This window comes from Monopterus albus, unplaced genomic scaffold, assembly GCF_001952655.1.
Source record: "Monopterus albus unplaced genomic scaffold, M_albus_1.0 scaffold282.1, whole genome shotgun sequence".
Taxonomy (NCBI): Eukaryota; Metazoa; Chordata; class Actinopteri; order Synbranchiformes; family Synbranchidae; genus Monopterus; species Monopterus albus.
Window position 1 is genome coordinate 241964 of NW_018128162.1, and position 17447 is coordinate 259410.

At 41.1% G+C, this 17447-nt stretch overlaps 1 protein-coding gene across 1 annotated transcript; it reads right to left on the reverse strand.

Moving 5' to 3' along the window:
- Positions 1 to 4430: 4430 nt before the first annotated feature.
- adra2db (adrenergic, alpha-2D-, receptor b) lies at positions 4431 to 7338 on the reverse strand. Its single transcript, XM_020622553.1, has one exon. It carries the CDS (start codon positions 6878 to 6880, stop codon positions 5609 to 5611), a length of 1272 nt encoding a protein of 423 aa, XP_020478209.1. The 5' UTR covers positions 6881 to 7338; the 3' UTR covers positions 4431 to 5608.
- Between the last annotated feature and the right edge of the window lie 10109 nt (positions 7339 to 17447).

The following is a 17447-nucleotide window of genomic DNA, read 5'->3' on the forward strand; positions in this document are numbered from 1 at the left end:
TCCCTTGGTTCAGAACATTAGTTGTCCTGTAATTACTATTACTGTATATGCCAGCACTACAACTCCTGGATAATAATATGAATAGTAAACATTTTCATCCATCCATTACCTACACCACTTATCCTGAAGAGGGTCACGGAGGGCTGGAGCCAATCCCAGCTGATATTGGGCGAGAGGCGGGGTCCACCCTGGACAGGTCGCCAGTCTATCACAGCTTTAATTTCTTTCTCTGCTTCTTTGCTTTTGTAAATTTATGATTTTTGATTGTCAAGAGGATCATAACATGAAGAGATGAAAAAAGCAATACTATAATCCTCTAAAGGCTCAACTCAGAAGAGGAGTTAACTTTGATTTTAGACTGAAGTTTTGTGCCACCAAGTTGGGTGTTGTTTGAAGAGTGGTCATAAATACATAACTATTTCATAGTGTTGTATTTTCTGTGCCCCTCTTGTGCAGCAGTGACCTACCTCTGCAAGGGCAAGACCAGTCCATTTTCTGTTTTTAGAGATCAGAGTTCTCTATATCACAGGTCATAGGTGTCCTTTCATTGGCGTATCTACTATGCCATTATGTGTGAAACAGACAAACACATGGCAGAGTGCAGGAGGTGTTCTTACAGATGATGACAGGAATAGAAAACAAAAGGGAGGCGAGATGCACCGGTGCCCTGCAGGATGTGGCATCGTCGTATATCTGTCTCAGCACAGGAGAATGGGAAGAAGCAGAAAGCACTGAGAAATGGCACCTTCCAGTAGAGATTCTGGGGAAAAATACAGTGCAAATCATTTCCCTGGGAACTGATGTTGTTTGGATTTGAATATCACCCGTGAATGCCCGCTAGAAACAAAATAATAATTTAATCTCACAAAGGCTGCTGAGGAAGCACGTTCACAGTTTGAAACAGGGTGTGGGGAGGAATTCAACAGTTCCCACTGATGCGTAAAGACAAACAACAGCAATACATTACTCTGAAATTACAGAAGCAGCATTCATATGTTCACAGCATCTGCTTTCTGTGTTGCTGGGAGAGTTCATCTGTGTAAACTCACATAGAGAGAGCTGCAAAAACCCCTTCAGTGTTCAGTAATGTATATACAGTAGTGACTTATTAAAACTGCAAAGATTTACATAAGAGGTGATAAAAAATCTTAAAGGGAAACATCTTTATATTAAAAGGAAAATCAATTAACGCTAATCAGAAAAGCGGGTGCATAATGTATAGTCATTTCTTTTTGAATAGCTGCCATTTAGTTTCATAACTATCTTTGTACATATTGCAGGACAAGGCAGGTAGCAGAATGGAAGGAGATGAATAGCATCCTAGTTGCACCTTGAGGTCCTGAAAGAGTTCCAGCACAATACAAATCATTAATCATACCTCTGAGTTGTTTCAAGAATTTTATAAAACAACCAGGCACGGTAGATGTTACAAACATCATTCAAAAAGGGTGTTTTCAGGTTCACTGGAGACTATTTTTAGCTGTGCATTCAACGCTTTAGTGAGTATTTACAGCAGCAGAACAGTGTATATGGGATCAAGTCAGAATAGAATACAGCCATTGCCATTTATCATAACAAAGGAGTATGTCACACAGTGCAACAGTGTGGTTGATTGATGAGGATACGATTCATTTTTGGGCAACAGTAGAAGGTTTTGGCACAGAAGAATAAGTTATGTCCAGTTCAGAACTGCACACGTAATCAGCTAAGTTCATGTTTGGTTTTGGCTTTTTAATGGGATTGGTTGATGTCAAGAAAGTCTAGAATCTGACCCTACTCTTCCTTTAAGGCTGCAAATTGCTTGCATTATAGTGTACCCACCTCTGCAGCACAGAATCCACACCTTGTTTGATATGATATATTTTCAAAGAACAGATCTTGAATTTTTGAACGCCATGTTGTTAATAACTAGATTCTCCACTTGCTTGGTTTATCAAGACACATGAAGAATACACATCTGTATATGTTTCCATGCAATGACACAAACACATCAATAATCTGTCTGTCACCTTTAAATTACCACTGCACTTGTCTGATTTCCTCACTAATTGGTGTGTTAAACAGGGCTATATATTAGTATGGCCTGGAGACAGTGAGCTCAGTTCCAATCTCGCTTCACCCCCTGATTTACACTAATGACAAACTGGCTCTTCTTCTCCAGACGTGCAGCTTTCTGGGATTGATGCAGGTTTTGGCCTCACTCATCTCCAGCTCTTGTCTTGTTAGAAACCAATGAAAAAGCAATTACCTGCAGATGCCACATTCTGACAAAACAAGGTGATGCACCAGAAGACGACAAGCAATTGCTCTCTTCATAGCACTGCACCCATCTGGGGAACCATCTTGGCAGCCGACTGTGACCCTCTGCTCTTCCTTTCCTTTAAAACAACCTCAGTAAAGCTTTTGCTTCGACATCTCACACCAGGAAATGTTTCAGCTCTGTCCTGTGGCTCTGTTGCGCTCATTAAGCCCCCAAGGAAGGATTTGGAAGGTTGAGGGTCGCTGGAGCTCTGCATCGCTTGGGGAACTTATCTCCAATTTGTTTACAGTTTCAGATAAACGAAAGGCTTGGAAACAGTGCAAAACACTAATGTGAATAAAAAATGCAATTAGCAGCCCATTTATCTAATGAACAGTGAGGGATTGTGAGAGATGTGTATTTAGTCATATCTGGAAGTGAAAGTGATGGTAATGAAACATGGTTTGCTGCTCCAGGTCTCCCAGTTTGAACTCTGAAGATGTAATGTAGCTGAAGTGTGTAAGTGTGTGAAGAGAAAGTGCCTGAAAGTACCAGAAAACACTAGACCTAATTAAGCATTGTGCACCATTCTCTCCGTGATGGAGCATGATTAGAAAGATAATTGAATTGGGAAGTGCAATTTAACAAGGGAGTTGCATGTCTTGTCAGATAGTAATGAGTACACAATCAGGAAGAAAATGACACGTGAATGTTCATGTTCCTCCACAGGTAACATATATTTTAAAGTTATGACCTTGCTCACTAGAAAAATTAAGGTCACTGTAACGTGTACAATAACTTGCATCCTGTTAGATGATGAAGATACAACGGTAATTTTACTTCCTCTTGTGAGTGGAACTCAGCCAAGACATTCCATTTGTTTCGAGAGTTCGGCAATCCCTTTGAGACAAAAGGTTCCTTCCTCACCAGCTCCACTTCTGTCAGACTAATTCTCTTCATGAATAAAATGGTAACGCTCGTCAAGAGGAAAGGAGATATGCAATCACCTTCACTCTGGCTTCCCATGATGATGTTTTAATAACATCTTATGAGCTCACTTCACAAAAACCACTTTATTAAACTTTTTAAAATTTCTTTTTAAGTATGACACCCCTCAAACTGGGTGATTTTCTTTGGCAACAGTGAGCTGTAGGAGTGCTTTGAAGACATTCCTAAAAGGATATAAATTGTTTATTTATCCCCTGCACCCCAGACAGTAGGCAGATACGGAGCTGGCCAGCCTTCTTCTCACTAGCCAGAGTTTTCCCAGAGATGCACAGGACTTCTCATGCATGCTTAATCACATATTCAACATTACACATGCGTTTTATATCCCAGATGCATCATGAACCAAGCACAGTCTGAGACTGTTTGAAAAACAGTGCTGTGTAGCTCAGCTATGAACTTGAATTTTACCACATTTCTTTTTTGTGTACTGGATGTATTGTAACTTGCTGCAGTGTCTTTGTTGTAAATGACTCAGTGTATTTTTCCTACATGGATTCCCACAGATTGATCTTGTTTCAAGTTGAAGAATTCTTTCTACATAATTGTAAATTGGGAGTCAGGGGATAGTTGGTGTCTTAAGTCTTACTTCCCCTATTATATGATAATACAGCTTTGTAAAGCAGGGGATTGCAGCCTTAGGCTTGTAGATTGCTCTCTTATTGAACCAGCTACCTGCAATATCTGTGTCCAGAGATGCTATTCTTAGAGGAAGCAAGACTGCTTTTTATTTTAAAGGATGAGGCCAGTTATTTTGTATATTAATAGTATTTTCAGCAATCCCCATACAGAGACTAAAATGGACAGTGAATTGCTTCTGCTCACGGTTAATGCCTGTGAGCTGTCAGTCCTGACTGAGTTTGTTCATCTGTGCAATAGACTTCTGTTGTTGTTCATGAATTAATAAAAACACATCACACACTGCTGCACTGGGTGACACGTTTTTTCATTACAAAACCCCAGACCCAACTGTGTTGCCCCAAAGGCCCGTTAGCATGAGCCAGAGTCATCTGTGCATGCCTGAGATCTTGCTCGAGCTCTCAGCTTTGTTGACATTCTGCTAGCTCCTCATGCTCAGGTCTGGTGTTTGCTCATGAAGAAACATGTTGTTACCCAGTGCAGCAGTGTGTTTCACTGATGTGTTTTTAATCATTTTTGAATGACAGCAGAAGTCTATGGTACATGTGATATAAGCTGATCCAGGAATGACGCACTGATCTCCTCCCATGAAGAGAGACAATTCACTTTGGGTTTTACTCTCTGTATGGGGAGTGTTGAAAATACTGTAATATAGAAAATGACAAGCCTTATCCTTTGGCATGTTCAGGACTGTCACAGTCAGTCAAATCGACGTGAGTTTGTATTTATCATTTTGCCATAGACTTTTAATCTGTTAAAGAATAAAAATGCAATTCGGCACCACAATGAAAGAGGCATTTGTAGGACAACAGAACCCAGACTTAAATTCTTGCTCCATCACACTAAAATCCAGCTGTATAGCAAAATGAAATCCGCCAAAGTTTAAATATTTACTGACAAAATACTGAGCTACTGAAATGAAATACACAGATTTTTCCAACAGATCTTGCACACACAGGCCTCAGCTTGGCCATTGTTCTTGTGTGAGGTAGTGTGATGGTGTGGTGGGGGTGTGAGATTAGACTCATACTGTACCTACATTTGGGGTTTCACTGATAGGAAACTGCTTAGAGCTTTGCTAGATCTTTAACTTCAGCTAACAAAGAAAGATGTGTCTAATTCATTTCAACCACCATTCTACATTTGCACAGGGTTTGATTTATTTTTGCCATGACATGCAGGCTTCCTTCCCTACTAATTCTCATCTAGATGGTGGGGAATAATTCTCTGTTTATCTCAACACAAAACACAGACTGTAAACCAGCTGCCAGCACTGGAATCCAGCTACATCCATGACTTCAATTTCACTCTGAAACAACTCTTTACTCCTGTTTGATGCAGCATAAAAGATTGATCAACTACAGGGAATTTCTTATCAAAGGAGCTGATTTTGCTAAACCTGTTATACAGTGGCCCATTGAATTAAATCTTTGCATACCTAAATTGGCATAAATATCTAATTATTAATTGACTGACCACGTTCTATGCATATATCAGGTTTGCAACACTGCAAAAATATCTTTTGCTCCACTGTACATTTTATTCATAGACAGTTAAATGTGTACACAACACTGGATTTGTTTTCAGTATGCTAACAGTTACATTAAAATGATTTGGGGAAGGGAGGCAGTCAGCCTAGAAGAATAAGTTCTAAGTTGGTGTTCCTTCCCACCAGCCTTAGGTGGGAGAAGCAAAACAATTTTGTCCCAGGAACCCTTTCAGTGTTTATAGGCGTTTAGATGTTCTGCATACTATCTTCTTGAATGCTTTCCTGAAATCCCTGTTGAAAATGGTGTATATTATGGGGTTCACAGAACTGTTGCAGTAGCCAATCCAAAAGAAAAGATTGAAAAGTGCGCCAGGGATGTAGCAGCTGTCTCTGCATATAGCATGCAGGCTGTAAGTAAAGAAAAACGGGAACCAGCAGAGTACAAACACCCCCATCACGACCGCCAGAACGAAGGTGAACCGTTTTTCCCGCATCTGGGCCACTTTGGTCTTGTTGGCCGCGGCCAGCTGTTGTCTCGCTGCTGGGTTCTTCTGCTCCGGGTAGAGCTGTAACGCCCGGGCCGAAGCCCAGGAGAGGCGGCAGTTCTGATTCGGGAGGCAGTCCGACCCCTCCACCTTCCTCCTCTTGGTAAAGCGATGATTGCGGGGAATCGTATCCGTCGGACAACAACTCTCCTCCAGGTCGATGTCATCCAGCTCACCCTGCCTCTGTTGGTTGCTGCCCGAGCTTTGGCTACTAGGGCTCTCTAATTCAAACCGATCCTTCCTGACGAAACAGGTTTCTGACTGAGAGGGCTGCCTCTCCAGGCCGTTCTTGGCCACGAACACAGTGGAGGAGCGCTGCTTGGCCACTTTATAGATCTTACAGTAAACCAGGATCATGATGAGACCCGGAGCGAAGAAGGACACCAGGCAGGATGAGAGGATGTACCAGGTCTCATCATTCAGCAGACACTCCCGTTCATCATGTTTGGTCATGAGAAGAGGAGGGAAGGAGATAATAGCAGATATTACCCACACTACAGCAATCATGGTCTTGATGCGCTTAGGTGTCCGCTTCAGGTTGTAGCTGACCGCCTTTGTAACTGACCAGTAGCGGTCAAGGCTGATGGCGCACAGGTGCACGATGGATGAGGTGCAGAACAACACATCCAGAGCCAAATAGAAGGCGCACCAAGTAGTTCCGAAGTACCAATACCCCATAACCTCATTGACGAGGGAGAAAGGAATGACAAGCGTGGCCACCAGGATGTCTGCTGATGCCAGTGAGACCAGAAATAGGTTCTGGGGCGCACGGAGAGCCCGGCTAGTCAGGACTGCTACAATCACCAACACATTACCTACAATGGTTACCAAAATGATCACACTAACTACCAGGATGATGAGTGCTGTGGCTGCCTCAGTGTGTGGCAGGGCAAGCAGTGCGTCCGTGGTGTTCTCATCGTTGGAAACGTTTTCCACCAGCGGGTTTAACTGGGTTAAATCCATGCTTGCGCCGCTTTGTCTTTTCGTATCATGTTTGTTGTTTTGCACCCCTTTCCTTTCCAAAACAGCTAAGGCTGGGTGCGCGGAGGCGTCCTTAATTAACGCATGGAGATATGTTGCGCGTAACGCTCCGGATCAGTACAATCAGATGTAGCCCACATGAAACACGGTACCAGCACAAACCTCCTCAAATAGCAAACCCTTCATCACAGGTCCTCCAGACAGTTCGGACTCGCACACCGAGTTCTGAATATATCATAAATATAAAAAGAGTAGAGTTCACGGTCCAAGGCGATTAAAGTCGCTCCTCCAATGTCACGTTACCGTGCGTAATGCTGCATTTGTTTTGGTGACCAACCTCGCTTTAGACATGTACGGGGGATGTACTCTGCTGCTGGAATAAATGCCCATATAGGATTTGGGTGACATCACTCAGAGGACCAGCCCATCTTTAAACTTCAAGAAGAGAGAGAGACAGCAAAAGAGAGCTAGAGAGAGAGAGGACAGAGAATTGTTTAGACAGTTGGTTAAGAGATCTCTGAAACTGGAAGTGTTTCTCTTCACTGAGCTTGTTGTGTTTGATTTCGTACACACACTTTGTTGTTTTCTTTGTGTTCATATTTAACCTTTCTCAGTGTTAACTGTACCACAGTGAAAAATATCACCAGTCTTGTTTTGGAGAGCAAAATGCGCCACACTTGCTTTCCACTGTAACCATTTAGAAAGATTATGCCAGTGGCAGCTCTATGACACAGCCCTTAAGAGTCACTGATGGTTGTAGAGGTCAAACAGCTGGAAATTTCTCTGATCTTTATCTGCCCGGCAGGGCTACCAATTAAAAGGACACAGTCTTGAAAGTAAAACGGCTTTAATGCAACAGTGACCGATTAGACTACACCTGGATTTTAACTCTATTTCTAACCCACCTCTCTCATGGAGGACCACTTGTATGCACCCTCTCACTTTACCATTATTTACACACTGTGTGTCAAAGATGGGGGTGACTATGGTACCCTTTTCTGAGAACCGGGCATCTGCTTTGCTCCTGAGGTTGTTATATAACATGCATGCAGTGATGTCAGGCAGCTTTATCCACGGGATGCTTACCAGTCAGAGGTGATACAGGGGTCAGTTAGAAATAAAGCTAAAACTATGGAATAAAACTGCTGCAGAGCTGAAGGACAGCCTGTAGATCTGGCCAGCAGATGCACTTCACAAATTTTGGATTTTAAAGTAAATAGCATCTGCTCAAAGCCTGTCAGTCTGGGATTTGCAGTCCAGCTAAAGCTGTTCGATGGACACTAACATTGATGTTGGTGTGTGTGCTTGTTATGTGTCTATCTTTGAAAATGAGTTGTCTGGAGGCTCAGTAAGAACATCCTTTAGAGGCTGTAGTGAGATGAAACACAGATGGAGTTACTGGAGATTTGGAGGAGGAAGAGGAGGAGGATTCAAGATGCTCGTCTCGTTTCCCTCGCCGCTCTGATCTTGCTCCCCGAGCTGAACATAAAAACAATGAAGATCATCGAAAGGGTGACTGTCACTATATTTTAGTTGTTTGTGGACATTCCTTTAAGAGTCCACCTGCTGTATAAAAAAGAGGAAAAAAATCTCCGACCTCAGTACTAAGCATCCACCAACACAAACAAGCAGAAAAAGAGAGTTTAATTGTGTCTGACTGTGCAACCTGAGGGGGATCCAAGAAATTGCATACAATTATAATTATGACAAATGAGCATGTCTTGTTATGCAACCCATTGATAGAAGATGCAATTACCCTCATCTCTTCTGTGTTATTGCTTTTCATCTGAGAGCTTTTCTAAACATAAAAGAGACCTTAACAGATTTATGGATTTGTTTCAGAGCAAAAGAGAAACCAGACAAAGCCTTGGCAGCTTTTTAAGCTATGATTAAATCACTGATTTATATAGTGATATACACCAGTGACATACTTAAAATAGCTTTGCACTGTGCAACTGAAAACCTTGCAACACTTTCTGCACCCATAACTTTAACCACAGCAAAAATGATGTAACAGTTCAGATTTGTTTCTGTTTGCAGTGTTGACAAAACTGAACCAAAGCAACAACAAAATGTTCTGTCCTGTTGGGGTGCTTGCTTTTCTTGCTGCAGAGCACATTGCAGACAGTTGTTAAAGCAAAAGAACACAACTTACTGAATAATACTCTTTTCAAACGTTATCCAAAATTTGATAAATACAGGATTTACATTTACACAATGTTAAATATCTCTTGAAGTTGACAGTCACAGCACAAACCTTTCAACATTCTTTGTTGGTATTACAGAGACACATATCTATTGTATTTTCAGTGTACACACATTCATTCCTTATATATCTGTTCATTATGGAGGAGTGTTTCCTCTTCTCTTGCTCTTCTGGAGGTTTCTTCCTGTTTTGGATGTATTTTTTCTTTCTCCAGTTGAAGGTCTAAGGATAGGGTGCTGCATGCTGATTGTAAAGACCTTTGAGGCATATTTGTGATTTGTGACAGTGGGCTATACAAATAAAAATCACTTGACTTGACTATTTATTTATTTACATAAGCTCTTGAAAGAATTTTGATGCTATTGCAGAAAATGTATTTTGTGATCTCAGGGAAACTAAATTTGAAAAAGAATTATGCTCCTTCCAGCCTATTCTAAGTAATACAACAGTCCCTGGTCACATTGGATCTAGTGTCCTGTTATGATTTATATACCTGGAATTTACAGTACATACATACATGCATTCCAGTGTGGCTGAATGTGTTTCCTCATATTAAGAAATGACACAAGTCAAATCACTCGCCAGCCAATTATTCAAATGACTTCAGGCTCTAATTGAGAGTTCCGACCATCACTGAATAGTCAAAACTAATAGGCTTTTTAGCATTTTCCATGTTTGATATATGTGACACACATGACCAGTCTGTGACACAGGTAACAGGTTGATCGCTTGATAAATATTAACAGCTCTCTGAAGCCACAGAAGCTCTTGGACTAAGACAAACATTTACCAGCTTAGTGGCTTTAATCACTGCAACTAATCAATCATTATATGTAACAGTGATTTGACAACTTGTCCCACTGCCAGTAGGTAATATTGATGATTTGAGTTTTGTGATAATTACTACCTTCAGAAATGATTTATTAGCACAGCAGTGATTATTAATACATTCAATAAATGCCATTACACTGACAAATAAATAGGTTTATTATAAGCTCCACATTCTGTTCTTTTTACAGGGCGACAACTGAGAATGCTTTTTAATTGCAGCTAAAACAGTGGTGCTCAGAGGAAACTAACAAGGGAGGTTGCCGCTTGTCATTAGCCTTCAGGGGGAAAGGCACTATAAAAATATGGTATGATGATAATAACACTGTTTATTGGTCTTAAATAAAATGAAAAGCTCCCTGATATATAGAGACAAGACTGATGGCTGTTTCCCCCTTACTGCCTCAATCCTCTTAGCTTCCTGTTTTCTTCCAAGGAGGCAGTTTAGGCTGGATGTGAGCAGAACCCACTGCTGTGTTATGTAACATTGCAGGAATAAATGGCTCTAGGTGGTGTGTGAGAATCTCTGGTTGCAGGTGATTTGTTATAGTAAACATTTTCCTCAGGGAATTCAGCCTGGAGAAATTCAGCTGTGACCCTGTATGGTTACTTAAAATACAGCAATGTGCATAATTATTTGCGCGTGGTAGCGTGTGTGTGTTACAAGATCCTTGGCGCTTGTTGATGTGTGTACTTGTGTGAGATAGTGTACAAGAGAGTGGGAGAGGACTTGGAGTATGTGTGTGTGTGTCACAGTCATAGTGATTCACATGGTCTTTTTTGAGAGATCACACATCTCCCATCTTCTCTAAGAGTTGCTATTGCTGTCAGTAGGCTTGGCAGGTCTCGATAAACACATGACTGTTGACCTTTGTTGTGTCCCAAACAAACAAGGTTTCCCTCCGATTTTTCCACAGCTTTGGGCAACTGCAAAGGAACATGCGAGCGTGCCCGGGTTAATGAAGCCTTGAAGGTCACACATGCCAGCACAATCCCTAATTCAAGTTTCACCTCAAATCGAAAGAGCTCTCAGAAGACATTTGGGATAGCTTTTCATCAGGAAAGTTGTTGAGGCTCAAAGGGCAGCAAACATATCACCAGTTATATGAACATTTAACAGCCCTGTTTAATCATTTCAAATACATGTTGCAATTACTGTAGATAATTAAAATGACTCTGAATACATCTAAACTAGGAGCTAATCATCTTGTTTCATCAGCTGCTCTTTGAATCGGGAATGAGGCATAAGAGCCATAATGTTTGTGTACACATTCAGCAGAGGAAGATGCTTTTAAAATTCACTCCCAAGACCTCAGAGAATAGACTTCCTGTAAAAACACTTCATTGAATTAGATCTTTCATCTCATTTTAACAGAAAGAAGGCATGAGGGGTGTTTGGTGTGATTTTGTTAGCTGCCTTGTCAACTGGGGCTGAGGCTTAAAATTAGGAAAAATCAAAGAGGAATAAGAGGCAATAAGCCATTATAAGAGCCTTAAGCAAATCAAACCTTATTTTGTCTTTAATTGTGAGATCATTTCACTACACTACACTACTAGATCATTTCACTTGCTGTAAGGTATGGCAAAGTCTTTCTTAAACTTCAAAATGCACTTATTCATTTCAGAGACACCGAAGAAGTGGAGCAGTAACTCAGAACTCAGGGATGACTCAGATCGCATTAGAATTTGATCATCAAACATGTATTATCAGATGATGTAGAATGGACAGAACATGAGCCATGAATGCGCTACTAATTATTTCATTCGTTTCATTTCTAAATTATGTATATTTATTTAAAACCAAGCGATGGTGTAATGCTAATTACATGCAAGACAGTGCAATTGTTCAGTGACTGACATATGCTATTCTAAGACATTCACATTGTGAGAATATGTACAGATGAGCTGCTAGCATGGCTGTTGACTCTTAGAAAGTTTCCTATATATCTACTGTAGGTGACTTTGAATTAGGCCATGGTCACTGTGCTCCAGTGTCTGCTGTGAAAATGAAGTAATTTACCTTGAAAAACATTTTTGTTAGTCTTAATCTCAGCAGTTTGCCACTTTTCTGCCTCGGTGTACACATTTCAGCTCTTGAAAGTGCACTGTTAGTATTCAAGGTATCCCTCTGCATCTAATACCAGGCCAAGGGCTCATTAAAGCATTCATTTTGAATGTGACTTGGCTTCAGTCCCTGCTAGTTTTGCATCAGCCTGTGCAGTGCAACTGTGCCTTTTTTTATTATCACAGAAAACATCTCTGTTTATTAACTGTGAGCATTTTTGTTGGCACACAATGCTGCTCTCTCTGACACTGCACATTATTTACTGAAATGAAAAATGAAAAAAAAAATAGAACAATTGCTGGTATTTTTATTCATTCGTTTTTCCAGTGATTGATTCACTGGAGAAAGTCATTTTCTGTAGAAAATTTCCCAAAGATAAAAGCCACAAGACAAACTGTTATTGCATACAGAATGGTAAAAGGACTTGTAATTATGTAGCACTTTTCTACACACTCAGGTGCACACAACACGCTTTACAATATTCACCCATTCATCCAAGTCACACACACACACACACACCATTTGCACCTCCTTAGCCACATCTGCACACTAAGCTGTGCCCCTGAACTCATAATGTGTGTGACTGGTTCCTTATTGTAAGAGTTTTTGACCAATGTTTGGCATCTGATAACTACTGGACTTATGTTGTGTGATCTCTCAAATCATACATGACACACTGTTTTCATTCTTCAGTTGTTTATTGAACGGCAGATACCAGAACACATATTGTAGTGTCCAGTAGTCCAATGCTGGATCCCATTGTGACAGCTGTCAGCCCCGCAGATCATAGATTGCAGAGTGAGTCATCGGGCTCTGGTCCACCAAGCCTTTTCTGTATCTGGACTTGGTATGCTCTGCCAGTCAAACAAACCTTGTTAGGAATAAGATGCTGCGACACAGCCACAGAAAAAACAGGTGACTGACACACTCCTGAATTTGAAGGCAATGTGAAGCAGAACGTGTGGCAGGCATGGTCTAAACAGCTTAAGAGCATGACATGGATGTGGACAGCAAAAACAGGAAAGTGAAGAGGTGGGTGTTGGATGCTTTTCAGACAGTGTCCTACTGTTACCCAGCCCTGTCTAACTTTGTCAGACCTATTTCTCTTGCTGTCTCCTTCATGTTCTTGTGGTGACAGCTGACACAGGCTGCTGTTGCACTCGCCCCTCTATCTTCCCCTACCTGCTGCTCTCTCCTGTTGTCATGTTGCATTTCATGAGATGGGACTCTCTTTGCCCAGACCATCTGGTAGGGCTTTCTGGGAGGTTCAGCTCCTCTCCCTTTCCATGCTGTTCTGTGGCAAGGAACCTGTTGCTCTAGTCCTTATGTCCTCTTCCTCTTAGTCACACGAGACCACAGGAAGGCATTATTTCCACAAAGCTATGTGGAACCTGAGACAGCAAACATGCTAACAAGAGTATGCATGATCATTATCATCCCATTTAAGTCCAGATTTTGCATCTATAGATGTGTGCTTGTTGAAAGGAACTATATTTTTAAGACTACAGTCATGATGCATTACAAAATTAATATATAACAACTGCCAGAAGTTTTTTAGAATAAGGGTTATTATGGCATGTGGTTGAAGTTAACAAGTAAATCACAAATCATGCTTGTGACATTTTGTTAACAGTCATTCCAGATTTGCTGGCAGGTAATTGACTGAAGTCACTGACTTCAGCATGAGCTAAAGTGACAACAAAGAAACTCTGAAAAGTGGATTATTGTATGAATATATCAGTGACCATTTTATGCTTCTACTTCACTACACAGCAGAGGGAAATGTTCTATTCTTTTATACTTATTTTACAATTACCTTTACTAATTACTTTCCCAATTAAGATTTGAAATATAAAATAGCTTGTAAACTACAATGTAATGTTAAAGAAAAAACCCCTTACAAAAACGTTTCTAGCAGGGACACTGATTCAGATGTTTATGCATAGTAAACATTTTTTTCTAAAAATCATTGATGGTTTCATTTCAATAACAATAAAAAATACCAGTTTGAAGTGAGAGTGTGAACCCAGTTCATTCACTGATTTTGTTCTACAAAATGTCTGGAACATTAAGAATTTACTTCTTTACAAAACTCTTGAAAATGCATTTTGTGGTGTTATGATGTTTATATTGCAGCAGCCATGCTGAATAATAAGTGTTCCCGGTATGCTTTGCTGCACGTCTCAGGTGAGCATCCTTGCTAGCCTTTCTATCCTGTGAGAAATCTCTGCTGAAATAGCCTATATACTGTATATGTATATGTCGCTATTAGTGTGATGCGAGGAATGCCCTTATTTCCTGATAAAGGGAATTAAATTGAGGAACATGTTTTGTGTCAGAAAGCTAATAAAAACCTAAACTTTTTCAGCCTAAGGATTTTGTTGATTGGTGCACTTAAAAAACAGACAGCAAGCTGTAGTGAATGGACTTAACTGATACTCAGACTGAGTCTCATAGGTCTGTCCTTCACTGTTGACTCATCAAGAGAAAGTATAGTAAATCAAAAGAAAACTCATCTGGCACCTTGAGAATACCTTGAGAGTTGCTCCCCTTAAAATGTAGTATAACAATGTACAACAGATTTAAAGGAAAAGTCCAACATTCTAGGAAATTTGCTTATTTGCTTTCGTGCTGAAAGATTGTTGGTTTTTATTTCCCATCAAATTTGTTTATAAAAAAGTAGCTTTACTTTTGTAATGTATCTGAAGGCCAGAACTAGTCAAACGCTTCAAGAACAGACACACCAAACAGCACAATATTAAGCTGGTCAAACTAATTGTGGTTATTTTAAGTTCACAGCCTGCCTAAAAAAGAAATATTTCTATTTTCAGTCTAATGCTATTCACAGATTTCCTCAAGGACTTCTATCTAAAGCCAGCTGGCCTCATATCAGACATAGCTGGTTTTCACTGTAAGTAAATGCTAATGAGCACAAACATGCTTTTGTTCAACTTTTACAAACAGGAAATGTGTGCTCTGTTGCTGATAAAGTATTTCATCCTAAATCTGTCGCCATGTATGGGCAGCAAAGTGCCTGGGGGTTCGTCTGGAACATCTCCCAAGTTCTCCCTCTCTGTCTAATTGACTTTGGACTGCCTTTTCTAGCTGAATTAGGTTTGATGCAATATTTTTGTTCCAAGAACTAATCAAATGAATGGAATGACATGGGCTGACTAACAATAATTATTTGGCATCAACCACTGTTGTATGTTGGACATTATTATCCAGACAATAACTTGCTGCATTTATAGCTTGCTAGAATAGTTATAGCATACTCTGCCTTCAAACTGAAGTAGAATGTATCCTCCATATCTGACTGTATAATGACACACTGAGTACAAAAGCATGATTTCCATAACAGTAAAGATAATGAGTCACACTCCCAGTCTCAGTCCTGCCTCCGTCCCATGTTTTCCCCAGCTCTGGACTTTTCTATTTTTCATTCCACAACCACCTCTCCAGTTCCCCAGATTATCTTTCCAGCCCTGCCTTGCCAGTCCTGTAACTCTCTCATGCTCCACACCTGTAGCCACTTCACCTTTTAGTGCACTCAGATGCTGGCCACCTGCCCATCCTCCAGAGGGATTCTGCCTTTGCTGTTAGCCTCCTGCCTGTCCATCAGAGGGGTTAGGGCCTTGGCCGCCTTTCCAAGTGACCTTCATTTTTTGTCGTGTTCCATGGCCGCCCTATTGAGCATTCTATCTGGTCCAGTGGACATCCTCTTTAGTGGGAAATGGGAGGAGAAGTGATCACCAGTGGCCAGAGATCTGCAATGCTACTGGTTGGCCTGCACTATACCATCCAGACAGAGGGCCTCATCAACCCCTCTGCTTGGCAGGACACAGCAGTGGACAGCTGCAAAGAGGAGAGTTAGCAGCAAACCTCTCCAGCAACCAAGCGCACAACTACACATCAAATTTGCATTGCTGCTGGAGGAACCTGGATCTTCATCAGATGAACTGAATAACCACTGATCCTCATACAACAGAGTAATCAGAATCAGTTTTACTGGCCAGGTGTGTTAAACACACAAGGAAATTGACTCTGATAGAGTGGCTTTCAGTGTGGATGTGCAATGCTCTTCCATAAGGCAATGAGTAAACAAGTAAACAGGATAAGGCTGAGAAAACAATAAAAGAAAAAGAACGTGCAAACAAAAAAAAAAGGAATGTGTATTAGGAAAATAAAAAATAAAAATAAAGTACTTATAAATATAGAAATACAGTATATTCATCAGTGTGACGGTGTGGGGAAAGAAACTGTCCTTGTTTCTGGTTGCCTTGGCATAACAGTGACCTGTAGCACCGTCCAGAGGGGAGGTGTTCAAATAGTTTGTGTCCAAGATGTAAGTGGTCTGCAGAAATCTTCTCTGCCCTCCTTTTGACCCGTGAGGTATACAGGTAATCCATGGAGGGCAGGCTGGCACTAATGATTCTTTCTTCAGTCCTGACTGTTCGCTGGAGTCTGTTCCTGTCCTGTTTGGTTGCTGAGCCAAACCAGACAGTGATAGATGAGCAGAGAACAAACTCGATGACTCCTTTGTAGAACTGTCTCAGCAGCTCCTGAGGCAGGTTGAAGAACTAGAGGCAAGGTGAACCACAGCACCATGAAGACATAGCGCAAAAAGTTTGAAGAAGAGCTTATACCATAAGGGACATCAGGGTCAAGAGACTCGGCACACCACAAACTTAACCCTTCCCCCGCCCAACTCTCCCCTGACTCCTTTTCAATGCCCACCTCCACCTCTGGCTTTAATTCCCCAGCCAAACTTAACACATGTCTCTCAGTCACGATGCCATCCTCCCCCTCGTCCACAACAACACCACAATCATCTTCTATCTCACCAGCCTGATAAAATCACAGCACGTACAGTTACAAGAGATTGTGTACAAAATACTTCTCTTAATGATGTCTGTTGGGTCCAGGTCACAGGGATGATGGCACTCATGAGTGTTCCCAGGACAAACCCAAGGCTTGATAGGCAACATAAAGAGAATGGTGCATGCTGCTCAGTCATCATAATTAATGGAAAAAGTATTGAGGAACCTATTTTAATTCAGATAAACAACTTTTTAAATGTAAACGGCCTTTGAGACAGTTTCCAGTCTGGCTTCACACAACACCACAGCACTGAGACTGCACTGATAAAAGTGGTAAATTACATTCATGTCAGTGCTGACTCAGGTAAAACACTCAGGTAAAACATTAGTTTTGATGCTGATTAATCTTAGTACAGCCGCTGAACTTTGGACCATAAAATCCTTCTTGACAGACTGGGAAAGTGGGTGGGATTATCAGATACAGTCCTCGGTTGGTTCAGAACATTGGTTCATTGGTTCAACATTTGTTGGTTCAGCCTGTACATGCTCCCGCTGGGTCAAGTCATGCATGACAGCAGTGATGCTTATCACAGTTATCCAGATGACACTCAGAATTAGCTATTTCTCTAA

Bases quoted from the DNA above. Each gene is read 5' to 3' on its own strand.
- adra2db (XM_020622553.1), bottom strand. From the start codon at position 6,880: ATGGATTTAACCCAGTTAAACCCGCTGGTGGAAAACGTTTCCAACGAT.